At 47.7% G+C, this 15,953-nt stretch overlaps 1 protein-coding gene across 2 annotated transcripts in view; it reads right to left on the reverse strand.

Moving 5' to 3' along the window:
- Positions 1-15,953, reverse strand: part of Grk3 (G protein-coupled receptor kinase 3) — a 103,321-nt gene that overhangs the window by 63,681 nt on the left and 23,687 nt on the right. For both annotated transcript variants that reach the window (XM_031337428.1, XM_031337429.1), the window contains exon 2: positions 11,299-11,375. In XM_031337428.1, the coding sequence (XP_031193288.1) occupies positions 11,299-11,375 (77 nt within the window). The remainder of the gene's footprint in view (positions 1-11,298; positions 11,376-15,953) is intronic.

A 15,953-nucleotide genomic window follows, 5' to 3' on the forward strand; every position in this document is an offset into this window, starting at 1 on the left:
GCTCATTAACCTGCTCTCAGGGACAAGGACACTTAAAATGACAGAAAATACAAAGTTATATTTTTAAAAAAGACAATATAGAGCCAAGCGATGCTCACCTACAATCCAGCACCCAAGGGGCTGAGGTGGGAGGACTGTTAAAATGCTGGACCAGGCTGGGCTACATAGTAGACTCCAGGCTAGCCTGGGCTACAGTGTGAGACTATGTCTGAAAATAAAACAAACACCAACACAATGGTGAAGGAGGTAAAATAAAAAGTAATTTAAGGTTATATAACTTACAGGAGGAGCTATTTTATTATGCTGGAGAAATAATCAAACTCTTGCCTTTAACAATTAAAAATAATTTTATGTGGCCATAATAGGAATAAGTGATATTGCTGTGGGTTTCTAATGTGTGTTTCTTTTATAATTAGCAATTACCTAACCACTTGAGATTGTTGAGTTTGGCATTAAAGATAAAACAAACTTTGAGTACATTATATCCTTGACTTAACACACGGGGAGAAAAAATGTAAATGCTAATACAATTTACCGGGAGTGCATTTTAGATCCACTGCAATTAACCTGATGTCGAGAGGGAAGGAAGGAGCCACCATAGAGTGAGCCAAGATCACACGCTCCAAGAGCTCTAAAACGCCTTCAGATGGCTGCTTCCACCTTCCACACCAGCATCCTCAGGAATGACTGAGGGGGCTTGCCCCCTCACACGCTGCCCTGAAACCTCATTAAGTGGCTCAAAACCAATTTCTCTATGCCAGTATCATGAGCGGAACACGTGAATTACTCCAAAAGACTGCATGATCATCGAGCCCACAACTCCCAGTATCATGTGCCTCTAACATCTGTGTATAGTTCAAGTTCAAGAAAGAAAAAAACAAGACTTTGGGCTGGGGAGCTGGCTCAGTGGGTAAAAGAGCTTGCCACTAAGCTGACAACCTGAGTTTGATCTCAAGGAACCATGTGGGAGAGGAGAAAAGTGACTCCCACAATTTTCCTCTGACCTCCATAGATGCACTTTCACACACACACACACACACGCACACACAGACACACACACAAAAAAACCACATAATACAAGCACAAACACACACATACACGCATACACACACACACATAGACAATACACACACACACACCAATATGCAACTTTTAAAAGAAAGGGGTCTGAGACCAATCTCCAGAGGCTTTCAGCTCTCAGATTCCATTTTTTCTAAACACAGCAAACTTAACTGAGCAATCCCATTATGGGATGGGTGGTCGGACATCAGCATAACCCAGAGCCATGGTGTAAAGACCAGAGGACAAGGAAAGAGAAGCAAGCCAGAGACTCGGGAGACACCTTGAGCTTGGGCCACCCAAACAGAAGATGCCAGGAACTGGACAGCCTCAGAATAAAAATAAAATTATCCAAAGGGCAGACAGTGAACACTCGCCATCATCATGCTATATGGAATAACAAATGGCCCCAGTAATAAAACCATCAAAGGTTAGCCGAGAAGCTTTGGATGGAACAACAGCTAAAACACTGCCTTGAAAGAGCACTGTCTGTCTAGAAACTGAGCCACGATAAAATAAAATACTTCCCTGTGGCATGATGAGCTAACTGAAGAGGTTTACACGTTGGCCTTTGGCACACAGCACATGGGAACATACACAGCAGTGCCATTCATCATAACACCAGACGGTGCAACATTAGGGACAAGTCTAGCCAGATAGGCATATGACTCCCAGGCTAAACGTTACAAAACACCAATGAATAAGATCAAGATCAAGAAGGTGAAGAGCAACGTCATGTTCCTGGGCAGCAAACGATTAAGCCTGCCTTTGACTTAGTGTGATCTCAGTGCCAGATCCAGCAGGAAACTTTTAAAGAAGTCAGTCAACAAACTCTAACATTTATGTCAGAGTGCAGACAACAGTAGAGGCTACCCCCCCCCCCCCGTTAAACTTTTTAAATGAGCATACAATTGTGCATGATGGTCAGAGCTTTTGTGTTTGGACTCAAACCTTCGCAGAAAGAAGCCACAGGAAGAGCACTGACGTTTTGGAATCACAAGAAAAGTGCTCAACTTGGGTGGCCAGGCCCTGGCGGTTCTCTGGAAACACAGCACATTCTTAGGGGAGTTGATGGGACGGCTCATTTATCAAATGACATGACTTCTGTGAACAAGAGAGCAAATGGCTGTGCATGTAGCTGAAGGACAATCCATGGAATGTCCTGGACTGGACACCAAGACAAAGGAAAATAAAACAGGAGGAGAATTCTACAACACTGCCACAGAGTAATCGCACCCAGCCCTGACAACTGTTGTACTCCTTCAAGCTTTCTGAAGTAGTCTTGTTGCACAATGACAGTCTCCAGCCGCAGAGCAGGAGCTGATGCAGAGACCATGGAGGGGTGCTGTTTACTGGCTTGCACCTCATGGCTTGTTCAGCCTGCTTTCTTACAGAACCCAGGAAAACCAGCCCAGGGGAAGAACCAGGGGAAAAGCATCTTGTGCTCTGCATTTGCTCCCTCTGGAAAAGGCCAAGCAGGTTCAACTCACAGAGCACTTAAGTTCAGGAGATATTAAAACAAGTAAACTCAGCACACCAGGAAGGCTGATATGGAATAGTTAGCTTGCTCAAAATGATGGCTACAAATGTGTACAACTTCAATGTGTACCCAACAAGGGGGTGGCCCCACCCACAGTGGGCAGAACCCTCCCCATCAATCATTTATTTAGAAAATGCCCTGCAAGGTTGCCTCAAGACAACCTCATGGAAGAGTTTTCTCAGTTGATGTTCCCTTTCTCCAAATGACCCTAGCTTGTGCCAAGCTGACAGAAAACGAACCATGACATTCTTCTATAGCACAAATGCTGACAATTAAACAGATTTCAAATGATTTATAAAGGACTAGAAATACACAAATAAACCCACTCCAACAAAGCCACACCTCCAAATCGTGCCACTCCCTGGGCCAAGCATCTACAAAGCATCCCACCTGGCAGTCTGGTGATTTCCAGGTTCCAGGACTGCATCCGGAAACATTAGAAAACACACATTCCCCCACAATGCACACCTGCTTTGCCCCACGAAGGGTAGTCTCCCCATCCTGCCTGCCCAGGCTGGCCAGTTCCAGCAGATGGGCTCCTCCTGCCATATTTACATACCGTATTTATACACTGTATTTACTGTACATCTGGCCTCCACACCTGCCAGCTCTCCACAAGACATTCCGCAGCCATCCACCCTCCAACTTCAGCTGGTGAGCCCTTGCTGTGCCCACGGGACTTCAAGCAAGCCGCCGAGGAAGCAGCAACCCCTGACTGACTCCCTCACAGGTCCAAGAAGCCATCCATTGCCTCTAACTCCCCTGCACTGGGGTCCTAACCTTTCCAAGACAAGGTCTTAGGATCTGGAGTCACCAAAAGAGAACAAGCCTCCAGCAGGAAGACCTACCCACTGTGGACGGCAGCATTCCCGGGCTGGGGTCCTGGACTCCTGAGTGGAGAAGCAGACTGCAGTCACCATTGCCCGTACTGCTTGAGGGTGTGACATGAGCTGCTGCTTCAGGCTCCTGCTGCCTTGAGTTCTGCACCATGACAGACTGAGCCTTGAGCGAGCCCTTCCTCCCCAGAGGGCTTTTGTCAGAGTGTTTTTATCACAGCCACAGAGAAAGGGATGAAGATTCGGGCTGTCTTCGTATCTTTCTCTTTTCTCCTTGCCGAGCGCAGGGACTGTGGGCATGTACCACCTCGCAGGGCTGGGAGTCTTTATGCTAGCTATGGAGAGCCACGTGAGTGACCCCCACAGCAGCATGGCAGTCTGTCCCATGGGGTTACCATGACAGAGGGGACTATTGTGTGAGCCCTAGATCAGTGTGGCTGATGCTTGTGGTCTATCTCTGCTCCTTCCCACATTCCTGGAGTGTGAGGGACACTGCTCATGTTTCCTTGACCACATGTCACAGGCTTTGGAGCTGACAGCTAGGACCATGTTCAGGGAGTCGCCCCATCTTATTGAGTAAGCAGCACCCTCCCCCTTTTGCTTCCCTTTGCCTATCACCAGGTGAGAATCATGTGAGGATAGGGGCTCGACCTTCTTCTCCTCTGTCCCCTGGTTAGGGCCGACACAAGTCAGAGCTATGGAAAAATCAGTATGGCCATGAATAGCCATGGGGGCCTGGACGTGTACACAGGCCACAGAGAGAATAGTGAAGGATCTGATGCAGGACTTTCCACTGAGATGGAACTGTGACTTCAGCTCAGAAGAGCAAGGGCCTATAGGGAAGTGGAGGGTGGAAGGACTACTCCACCATACTAACCACCATACCGCCACACTGCCACACCGCAGGGTCTCCAAAGTGCTGTTAGAGCTCCCACATCTAGCAGTGGAGGGACCCATTTGCAGGAAACTCACATTCAATATTTATCAGCTGGACAGTAGGATGTTTTCTGGAGGCTTCCAACTGCCAAAAGGCCTGTGGGGAATAACTTTAATAAAGTGGGCAATTGTTTTTTTTTTTTAATAAGATATGAAGATTCAGCTTGCAAGTCCAGAGCCGAAGATATTTGAGCCAAGACACCTCCTGAACACTCAGCCCTGAGCTAAGCGGAAATTCCACATTTGGGAATTCAATTCCTTCACCACCAGTCCCAAGGAACATCATGTTACACACATACACACACACACACACACACACACACACACACACACACACACACCGGCAAACTACATTCTCCACAGTAAGTGTCAAAAGTGCCAATGGATGCTTCAGAAAGGAAGGGCTGCGGACACTTCAATGAACTAATTGTTCATCCGAGGCATTGTCCCTTGTACCCAGTCCTGAGGTGTCCACGGCCCTTGTATAAAATGCCCTGCTTGTGTGGAACCTGAACCCATGCACCCACACACTTGCCATCTTCTGAGACCAGAGAAAAAGAGGGCAACCTGAAATCACAAATTATTCATTTAATAAAGGTTTGCATCCTGAACCAACTGGATGGGGAGTTGGGTTGCAGCCAAGTTCTGCCACATGGGGAGAGAGGACAGAAATGTCTTGAGATGGTCAGGGGTGGGGATAAGTTAAAAACCACTGTCCTGTGCTAAGTCAACATGGCAGCTCCAAGTGCCTCTTTCCTGTGCTGATGTCACTTTCTGCAGAATGGTGTGGTTGAAGGCTTCTCCACTGTCACCCTCTCCTGAATGTGTTTTATACAGTAAGGATCTTTCTGTACACACTCCGCCCACCCTCTCATCTTCTCATCATCATCTTGTCCTCCCATCCATCCTCCCACCCTCCTATTCATCCTCTCATCATCCCAACCTACATCATTCTCCCACCATCTCATCCATCATCCCATCAACCCATCCTCCCATCCATCATCCCATCATCTCATCATCTTCCCACCCATCCTCCCAGCCTCCCATTATCCTCACATCCACCCATCCTTCCATCATCCTCCCACCCATCCTTCCATCATCCTCCCACCCATCCTCCCATCCTCCTCCCACCCATCCTCTCATCCTCCCATCATCCTCCCACCCATCCTCCCATCATCCTCCCAACCTCCCACCCCCTCATAATTCCCAGTGTGGGATGCTGAGAAGATGGCAGTGCTGCAGCAGCGTTCAGAGAATGAGGACCAGGAAGTCAGCAGCACTCAACCTAGGTGTGATTTGTCCAGGCATATTCCAGGTCTGCGGCTTCCTGAGCCTGCAGGCATAGAAGCTGCCTTGGTGGACAGGAACTCTTTTTAAAAGCCTGGGGGTGCATGCCTTTAATCCCAGCATCTGGGAGGCAGAGGCAGGCAGATTTCTGAGTTCAAGACCAGCCTGGTCTACAGAGTGAGTTCCAGGACAGCCAGGGCTACACAGAGAAACCCTGTCTCAAAAAAACAACCAAAAACAACAACAACAAAACAAAAACAAAAACAAACCCCAGGCATGAGGTTGTGAGCTGAGCACTGTTAGGGATTGACATGAGCACATTTCTCGGGTAGCAGGAGAAAGGAACTGAAGAATCTGGAGGGAGCAGAGGTAAACAGGGAGACAGAAGTGAACAAAGTCACTGAGCCTCTTTCGCTGGCCGAGTCACCAAGTGTGGGAGATCTCTGCCTGCTCAGGGTCACAAAAGGAGCCCAATGTGATATCGTTTGTGTTTATCTGGACAGTTAGGAAGAGAAGAAAAGAGTATAACCTCCAGTCAGAGAGACCCTGAAACATCCTCGAGAGGGATCATGAGGCTACAGTAGGCACGGAGAAAGAAAACCATCAGCAGGGTAGCAATCTGTCAATCACCTGCCAGACTGTCAGGTCCGGAGTGGCTGGGGTGCAGTAGAGTCATCAACTCCCACAGGCGGCAGAGTAAGGAACCAGAGGTGTGAGTGCATATGTGCACAGGTGCATGTGTGTGTGTGCACTATGCTGAATACTTGTGTGTGTGTTGTGTGTACAGATCACCCGTGAGTGCTGTGCATAGCCTCCACATGGAAGTGTCTGTGTGTGCTCAGCACGTGTGTACACACTTGCCTGTACATGCCTATGCATTACAGGTACTGAGTGTATGTTTGGGTGCCCTGCGTGTTCCTATGGTTCCATGTGCATGTTTGGGGATTCACATGTTGTGTGTTGAAGGCAAGCAGTCTACCAAATGAGCCTCGGCCTTAGCCCTCTGGATGCACGGCTGTATGTGTTGCTTGCTAGTTTGGCTGTATATGGAGAGAGGAGATGGTGGCTGAGGTTAGCTCTGTGGCAGAGGGGCAATGTCACATAATCAGCATGGCTCCCTAGGGAGTGAGCCACAAATGAAGTCAGCAGTTCAGGGGAGCTGAGCCTGGACAGAGATGCTCATAGGAAAGTCTACCTTTAAAAAAAAAAAAAAAAAGATGCAGGTAGCTCTTCCAGCCTGTGAGTCATGGGTCAAAACAAAGGTCACAGCATGGCAGATTCGAGACTTACTACATTGGGCCTTTCCCCGACCTTCCCCTGGGCAGTGACAATTATGCTCACATCTAGAATTTGAGTGACAGCTTAACAAGGAGACCACGAGTTCTCCTGTGAGATGATTAAGGCCTTCCATAGTAGGCTTGCACCTCAGACCGCTGATCAGTCCACAGTTCCTAGGGGTGTAGAGGCTGTGGGGTAGGGCACACAGAAGTTCCCTATCTAACCCCAGGTTGACAGAATGCCTGCCAAGACCACCTTGCCAGTGTCTAACTGATGGCTCTTCTCCCTCCTTCTGTTTCCGTCTGCGTGGCTTCTTTATCCAAAGTGAATGCTGAGGCATCTGTGACTGACCAGCCCAGTGTCCCAGGGCTCGCCTGCCTGCTGCCCTGAAACCCTTCCCATTGAAAATCCAACTAGCAATGCTTAGCTCAGTGTCCATCCCGATGTCAGGAAACTCAGAGCGATCCTTAACTCTCCCCTCCCACAGGGGTTGTCGTACAAAGCCGGCATCCTGGATGCTGAATCAAAGCAGGATCCTAGTCTCTCTTCTCTAGTGGTAGAAGGTGACTCTGGGCCGGAGGACACTGTGCCAATGGCATGGGGAGGGGACCAGCAGGAGAGAGTCAGTCCAGGGAGAATGGGGAGGCAAGATAGTCACAGATACAGCACCCACTCTAGGACCATGTGCAGAATGCTCAGTTGCCACCGGACTGAGGCTGCTCAGCTACAAATGCCTACAGACTCTATGCATCTGTTTTGCATTAAGGCACAAAGCATTGCAAGCAATCACAGAATGAACCATAAAACAGATTGGCAGCCTTGCCCATTGGGATCAATGACAAAGAATCCTAAGCTGTTCCTTTTGTTTGTAGACAGGGTCTCAGGTAGCCCAAGCCAGGCCCAAGCTCACTGTGTAGTCGAGGATCTCCTTCAGTTTCTGTTCCTCCACCTCCCGAGTGCTGGGGTTATGATGAGACAACAGGTGTGAGCCACCACCCCCAGTTTGTGCAGAGCTGGGAATCAAACCCAGGACTTCGTGCATTAGAGGCAAGTGCTCTACCCACTGAGCCACACCAGCAGTCCCTAGAATGTCTTATTCAGCGTTACCTACAGTTTCTAGTGTGCCAGCAGCTCTGTGTGGCCATCACCTCTGTGTGGCCATCACGATTGCTAGAATAAGGCCTGGGAAGTATGTGTCTCTGCAGGGAGCTCTCAGCAATGCTCTCTTTTTCAAAAGGATGCTGTGAGACTGCGGCTTCTGTTTTGCCCACATGCTCTTTTGTTGTTGTTTTATTGGGAAACACACATTATTGTTCTCTAACCTTGTGGCAAGCCTAATTCTTATGTCTGGGCCTCCGAGATCAAATACAACTTGTGTATTCTTTCTAGATAAACATTATTTTACACATTTATAAACATTAAATCATGCTGCTACAAACAATTGAGAGAAACATTTAAAAAATTAAGAATTAACGTGAAAATGCAATCAATACAGACAAAAAAATTAGACAAAAAAAGTAAAACCGATTACTCAGGCAGGACGTAGACTAACCTAAGGCTTGCACATGTACACACGCACTTATATGCACACACATGCATACTGCAACTGTACCACAGACATGCCAACACACACACACACACACATGAGGAGAGCGAACAGCCACAAACAGGCACACACTCAGACTTGCACACAGTTGCACACACATGTGTACACACACAGGTGCACACAAGTGCACACACAAGTACACACTGAAACATGTACACAGGCACACATACACAGGTGCATACACACACATACAGACCACACCCACATGCCCACAGGCATATACACATGCACCCATACATACACACACACACACACACACACACACACACACACAGAGGAGAGTGAACAGCCAGACACAGGCACACACACATACACAAGAGCACATACACAGAGACATGCACACAGATGCATATATACACACATACATACCACAACTATGCCACAGACACAGTAATAGACACACACACAGAGGAGAGCGAACAGACACACACACACACACACATAAACAGCAGCACATACACAGATGTAAACACATACAAACATGCAAACAGGTGTATACACACACAAACAGATCACAACTGTATCACAGACATAGCAACACACGCACACACACACAGAGAAGAGTGAATAGCCACACATAGGCACACACACACAGAGAAACATACACATGGGTACACACACACACCACACACACACACACTTTACTAGAACTAATAACCTAGTTCAAACTCCAGGAGCCAGCTGTAGAACACACCGTTATTTCTGCATCCCAGCCATGAGCAATGATAAATGAAACCAAGAAAACGGGTCCAGCTCCAGACCACAGACCACGGGGCCTCCTCACTTAGGAATAAATTCACTGAAGACTGGAAAAGGCCGGCAGCAGTGCCTGAGCACCCGAAGCAGCAGAGGCTGTTCACCAGCAGCGTCAAATGGTGGCTCCCAGCAGCGTCATAGATCCAAGCCTCGCTACCACAGACCCAGGGGAAACTGGAAAGCAATTGCTAAAAAAAGTGAAACCTCATGCAGAAATGCAAAGGGTCCAGAGCAACCCCAAACAGCCTTAAAGCAAACGAACAGAACATGGTAGGGGCGTTTATTTCCCAGTTCCAAACACCGCTCTGAAGTCTTGGGCCTAAGCAGACACGGGGGTAGACAGACAACAGCAGAGGCCCAACGAAGCCAATTCTACAGTCAGTTAATTTTCAGCAAAGAGTATCAAAGACAATCCAATGGAAGAAAGACAATGTCATGCACGGAAGAGGGGAAGGGGCAGGTGAGATGGCTCAGCTGGTAAAAGGTGAGCCAAGCCCGACAGCTTGAGTTCAATCCCAGAGTCCACGTGGAAGCAAGAGAGAGCCGACTCCAGAAGCTGCCCTTTGACCTCTCAAGTGATTCTTGGAATGCATGCACCCCACCCCCAACACACAAATACATAAATAAATGTATACAAATAAAACAACCCCACTAATTCATACCTGAATACTATGGATTAAAAAAGCAAAACAAACTTATCCAATAAGCCAGATACTAAATGTAAGAGAAACAGCTGAAACTTTTAAAAGAAAATTATTATGAACTTATTGGGCAAAAAAATATCTTAAATATGACTCCAAGCTAGGATTACAGAGAAAATGTACCAACCAGACTGTAATTGGTATTAAAAAGCTTTTGTGCTGAAATGCCACCAGTAAAATGGAAAGGAAGCTATTGACTACAAGAGAATACTCTCAAAAATGCCGTTGACAATGACAAAAGTAACTTGGGTTCTAAGGGAGGATATGTAAATAGACATTTCTCCAACGACCATCTAAAAACAGTTAATTACACAAACACCCTCAAATAGCATTAACAGTGAGAGAAAGAGAAATAAAATCCACAATGAGATGCTACCTCAAACTCATGAGATGGCTGCAAACAGACAGCAGCCAGGGGCAGGCGCTGAGGACTTGGGAGACCAGGGCTCCCATCAGGCATGAGCAATGATACAGGGACTTTAAAAGTGGAGCTTTCCTCAAAGGCTTAAAGTGAATGGAAAATGAGAGGGAGAGATGTGGGAGGAGCAGAGAGAGACAGAGAGGCAGAGACAGAGACACAGAGAGAAAGACAAAGAGAGAGAGGGGAAGAGAGAGGAGAGAGACAGAGAGAGGGAGAGAGAGAAGGAGAGAGAGAGAGAGAGAGAGAGAGAGAGAAAGAAAGAAAGAAGAAAAGAAAGAAAGAAAGAAAGAAAGAAAGAAAGAAAGAAAGAAAGAAAGAAAGAGAGAAAGAGAGAAAGAAAGAAAGAGGCATAGAGAGGTTTGTAAATATTCACAGGCCACAGCACCTTTGTTCAGAATGGACAAAATGTAGAGATAATGCAACCATCTATCACCTCATGTAGGAATAATCAAAGCGTGGTGTGTCTGTACATACCACTGACACGGAATGAACTGCTAACACACATAGCATCGGATGAAACAAAAGCCCATTATCAGTGAAAGAGGCCAGACACAGACATCCCAGGCTCCAGGGGGACTGGGGGTAGGGGTGGGGAACTTCCTCTCTGAGGAATATCCAGACAGAGATCACATGGGTCCATGCACAGTGACTCTCTCTGAGGAATATACAGAAAAGTCTAAAGCTCAGGCAAAAAAAGCAAGCCTGACGCCTCTGTGTGCACTCTCACCAGGAACACGAGTGGCTACAGACGAGGGTGAGGGGCCTTTCTGGAACATAAAAAAAAAAAATCCTTGCCATAGGGTAGACTAGGTCACTGTGACATCACCAGATACCTCTGCTGCTGGGACCGTTCTAGATGAAGAAGAGGCAGGACTCACCGATTTTCTGATTGAAAATCTTGTCAAAGGTTATTTCGTTTCTTTCCGCCAGGTACCTCTGCATCACGCTCCGGATACTGTAAGATAAAGGTAGCCGTCAGGGCGCAGGCGCACACAGCCCTTCACATGCTCCGGAGTTTACTGGGCCCCAGCTAGCAGCACCATTTGGGGAAGCTGGGGAATGTCCTGAAGATGGGACCTAGCTGGAGAACTGGGTTGCTGGGAGCCTCACTGACCGATCTCAAGTCTCGTCCTTTGGTTTGATTGGGGATCTTTGTTTCACTTTGTGTGTCTTTGATCGGGTCCAGATGTGAGCAAGCAGTCTTAAGGTCTGGCAGCCATACCCACAAACCTCTCCTGCCACATGGCCTTCCTGGCCATGATACCCTGTATCCTGGTCAGAGTTACTATTGCTGCGATAAACACCATGACCAAAAGCAAGTTGAGGGGGATTTACTTGGCTTACACCTCCATATCAGAGTTGTGGTGGTTTGAATAAGAATAACCCCCGCAGACTCATATTTGGATGCTTTAGGGAGTGGCACTATTAGGAGGTGTGGCCTGGTTGGAGGAAGTGTGTCACTGGAGTGAGCTTTGAGTGGGTTTCAGAAGCTTAAGCCTGGCCCAGTGTCTCTCTCTTCCTGCCACCTGCTGAGCCAGATGTAGAACTCTCACAGATCCTTCTCCGTCACATCTGCCTGCACACTGCCATGCTTCCCACCATGACGATAATGGACTGAACCTCTGAACCTCTAAGCCAGTCCCAATGAAATGTTCTCTTTATTAAGAGTTGCCTTGGTCCTGGGGTGTCTCTTCACAGCTATAGAAAGCTCAACTAAGACAGTAGGCTATTATTGAAGGAAGTCAGGACAGGAACTCAAACAGAGCAAGAACCTGGAGGCAGGAGCTGACGCAGAGGCCATGGAGGGGTGCTGCTTAGTGGCTTGTTCCCCATGGCTTGCTCAGCCTGCTTTCTTATAGAACCCAGGACCACCTGCCCAGGGCTGGCTCCACCCACAATGGGCTGGGCCCTCCCCCATCAATCACTAATTAAGGAAATGTCAGATCTTCTGGAAGCATATTCTCAGTGGATTTCCCTCCTAGCTTGCATCAAGTTGACATAAAACTAGACAGCGCAACTTCAAAGTATAACTCAACACAAAGCCCCCCTCTCTCGCTGCACACTTGGTCACACAGACCCAAAGAAGCAAATGAAGCAGAGGACTGCTGCTGAGACAGGAGCATGGCTGCGACTGCCTGGCCATGCCCCTCTTAGGCTGATGACCCAGTTTGCAGAGGAATTTGGAGGAGTTGGGGCCCACCAATGCTTCCTGATCCATCCAGATGTGAGCCAGTGGCTTCATGTTCCTGCAGCCACATCCAGAAGCCTCTCCTGCCCCCTGCCCAACCCTTGCTGGCACATTGTCCCCACCATGCTGGACCCTTCCCTGCTTCATCTGGTTCTCTCCCACATTCTATTACAGCAACAGGAAGACCAGTTAATACAGTGGCAGGTTTAAAATTTTTCGTTAAAGGTGCAGCATGAGTAACCTTGATCTACAGAGGGAGGAAGAGATGGCCACTGCTGCTCAAGGATATCAGCTGTTGGAGAGAGTCTTCCCAGAGCTACCCAGAACTGCAGGAGCTGTCCAGGGTCTGACAGGGGCCGAGGTAGACACTCCAGCCACCACCCTATTCTAAGACCTGGGGCCAACTCTAAATGTGGCGAATCTATTTCAGAGTTTCACATGAAGATGCCAAAACTTACCCTCAGTATCACCTCTCTCTACAGTGTACATAAGCATGTGAACATGCACATGCATACTGCACACACAGACCCATGCATGCACACATGCACTCATGCACACACACACATACCACACCACATACACAAGCACACACATACACCCCATATGCACACCACACACATAACACATATAGTCCCATGCAGACACACACACATACACACACACAATACATACCACACACATACCCCACACAGTCCCATTCATACACACATACACACCACACATACAATACCACACATACACAGGCCCATGCTTACATACATATCCCATACCGTTACATACATGCACACACACCACACACCCATACCTAACATATGGCCCCATGCATGGACACATACCCTGCACACAGCCCCAGATATGCACACAGTCACATGTATACTGTCTGCAGAGCCCTGTGCACATACACATATACTGTATGCATATCCCCACACAGCCTCAGGCATGCATTTGCAGAAAATCCTCATCATCAATCTCTTCCTAAAACAAAAGCAAAAGCCCCCCCAGGTACAGGATTGGTGTTTTGAAATCACTTCGGTGCACCACCAATTCAAAACATGATTAAAAGAGAAGAGTCTAGTTACAATAAAATAAAAAACCTGAAACGCCTGGAAATTAAAACCTTCCAAAATTACACATTTACGGGGAAAATTATAAATCACAGAGAGGGGGAGCCTAAAGAGTGGAGAAATGGTTATGAACAGAGAGATTGAGCATTAGGAACGTTCAAAGACCTGCCAAATTTCATTACAAAGTCGGTCTGAGCCCATCAGGACCCCGAGGGGACTATCACAGGATGCAGGAACAAGAAGCAATTTCTATAAAACAACACAGACTCGAGGGCAGCCAGTGTGCTTCTGAAGAAGGAGAAGTAAGGTTCCGGGACTAAGCACAAAAGGACAGCCAAGGCACAGCCAAGTGCTGGATGCAGGAGCGGTGAGCTCAGAAAGTAGCCATCGATACACTGAGCCATGAGGTGTGATACAAACAGGGGCAGCAATGGGAAAAGGAGAGGGGTGGGCTTTACAAGTGAGCGCCAACTCAGCTGTAGTGAAATGCGAGTGTTCGAGCCACTGACGGTGAGCCCACAAGCAACTACCACACTTGACACTTAGAGAGTGTCGGTACCCGAGGTGTTAAGTGTGGACAGCAGAGGACAATGTGTGGCCATCAATTCCCCTCTGCCTGTGGGCTTGGAGTTGTAATTCCTATTGTTGGGCTTGTCAGCAAACACGTTTACCCACTGAGAATTACTTTTTTTAAAAAAACCTTTTAGAGGGCTGGAGAGATAACTCAGTGGGTAAGAGCACTGACTGCTCTGCCAGGTGTCCTGGGTTCAGTTCCCAGCAACCCCACAGTGGCTCACAACCATGTGTAATGGGATCCGATGCCCTCTTCTGGTGTGTTTGAAGACAGCTGCAGTGTACTCATTTATATGAAATAAATATTTTTGATTTGTAAGTCATAATTAAATGCATGTCTTGGGAGCACTATTGAGTGAGCCTTGCATATGTAGACACACCAAATAACTCCATGCCCTAACAACAGACATCGAAATTTCCCATCAGCCCAGAAGGGTGAAAGGCCTCCCCAGATTCTGGAGTCCAGGCAGCCGGAGACCTTCCGTGCAGGTCACGTGCTGCAGGTCAAGCTTGTGGCCCATATGTCTACATGCAGGGCTGTCTCGTGTGCTTGCTTTCTCTTCAGCCCAGGAGTCCCATCCTTACCCTTCCCCCAGCCACCCCAGCCAGGCTTCTGTTGCTGCAGGAATAGCCTGTTGATTCCTCCACGTGTTTGTGGATGTCTGTGTTGCCACTAGTTTGGGATCATTATGAATGAAAGGGTCTTAAATATTCATGTCCCTGGCATTTTAAGAACATGTGTGGTCACCTCTTATGGGGAAATACTGAGAGGGGTGAGAGAGCTGGTCACAGGGTAAATCCTACCATCCGTGGAAGAAAACCATGAACCCCACAGTCCCAAATGCTCCTATGGCCTCACATCCCCACTGAACGTCCGTGATGTTTCAAGCCGCCCCTCTACCCTGACAACACTTGGCTCATCCCCTCTAACCCTTAGACACCTTGCTGTGTGTGGACAATCTCGTTCCAGTTTGTATTTTAACTTTCATTTCCCTCGTGAGGAGCGATGTTGAGCGTGTTGGTATGGGCTGGCTGGGATCAATACATCTGCTTTTGTGAGGAGCCTCATCAAATAGCCCAACTTCTCACGGGGTTGTTGGCCTGGCTATTGTGTAAGGCTTCTTCATGTAGCCTGGAAGAAAACGGTATCAGATGTCTGTAGTAACTCCACGATCTCCCCTGAAGTAGAAACTTCTAGTTCTTTTTGTTTTGTTTTGTTTTGTTTTTTGTTTGGTTGGTTTTTTGTTGTTTTTGTTTTTTGAGACAGAGTTTCTCTGTGTAGCCCTGGCTGTCCTGGAACTCATTCTGTAGACCAGGCTGGCCTCTAACTCCGAAATCCGCCTGTCTCTGCCTCCCAAGTGCTGGAATTAAAGGCATGCGCCACCACTGCCCGGCTTGAAACGTCTAGTTCTTTGGAAAGTCAGTTATGTCAAATGATAGTCTGCTGGGCACACAGATGAAAGGCTGTCTTGCTAAAGCAGACACTCGAAAGAACGTTTTCCTAAAGAAGACACAGGTGAAAATATGTTTTGGTATAGTAGACACATGAAAAGACCCATGAGGTAGGGATATAAATATGCCTCCACAGACGGTGGGAGAGGAGCACTGAGCATTGGTTTGGTTTGTTCCGTCTTGCTATTCTTCAATAAAGGCACACATGTATTGGTTTCCCTTACACGGAACAGAGCTCAACTTTCAATAACACCAC

The sequence above is a fragment of the Mastomys coucha genome, unplaced genomic scaffold (assembly GCF_008632895.1).
Source record: "Mastomys coucha isolate ucsf_1 unplaced genomic scaffold, UCSF_Mcou_1 pScaffold22, whole genome shotgun sequence".
NCBI classification, from domain to species: Eukaryota; Metazoa; Chordata; class Mammalia; order Rodentia; family Muridae; genus Mastomys; species Mastomys coucha.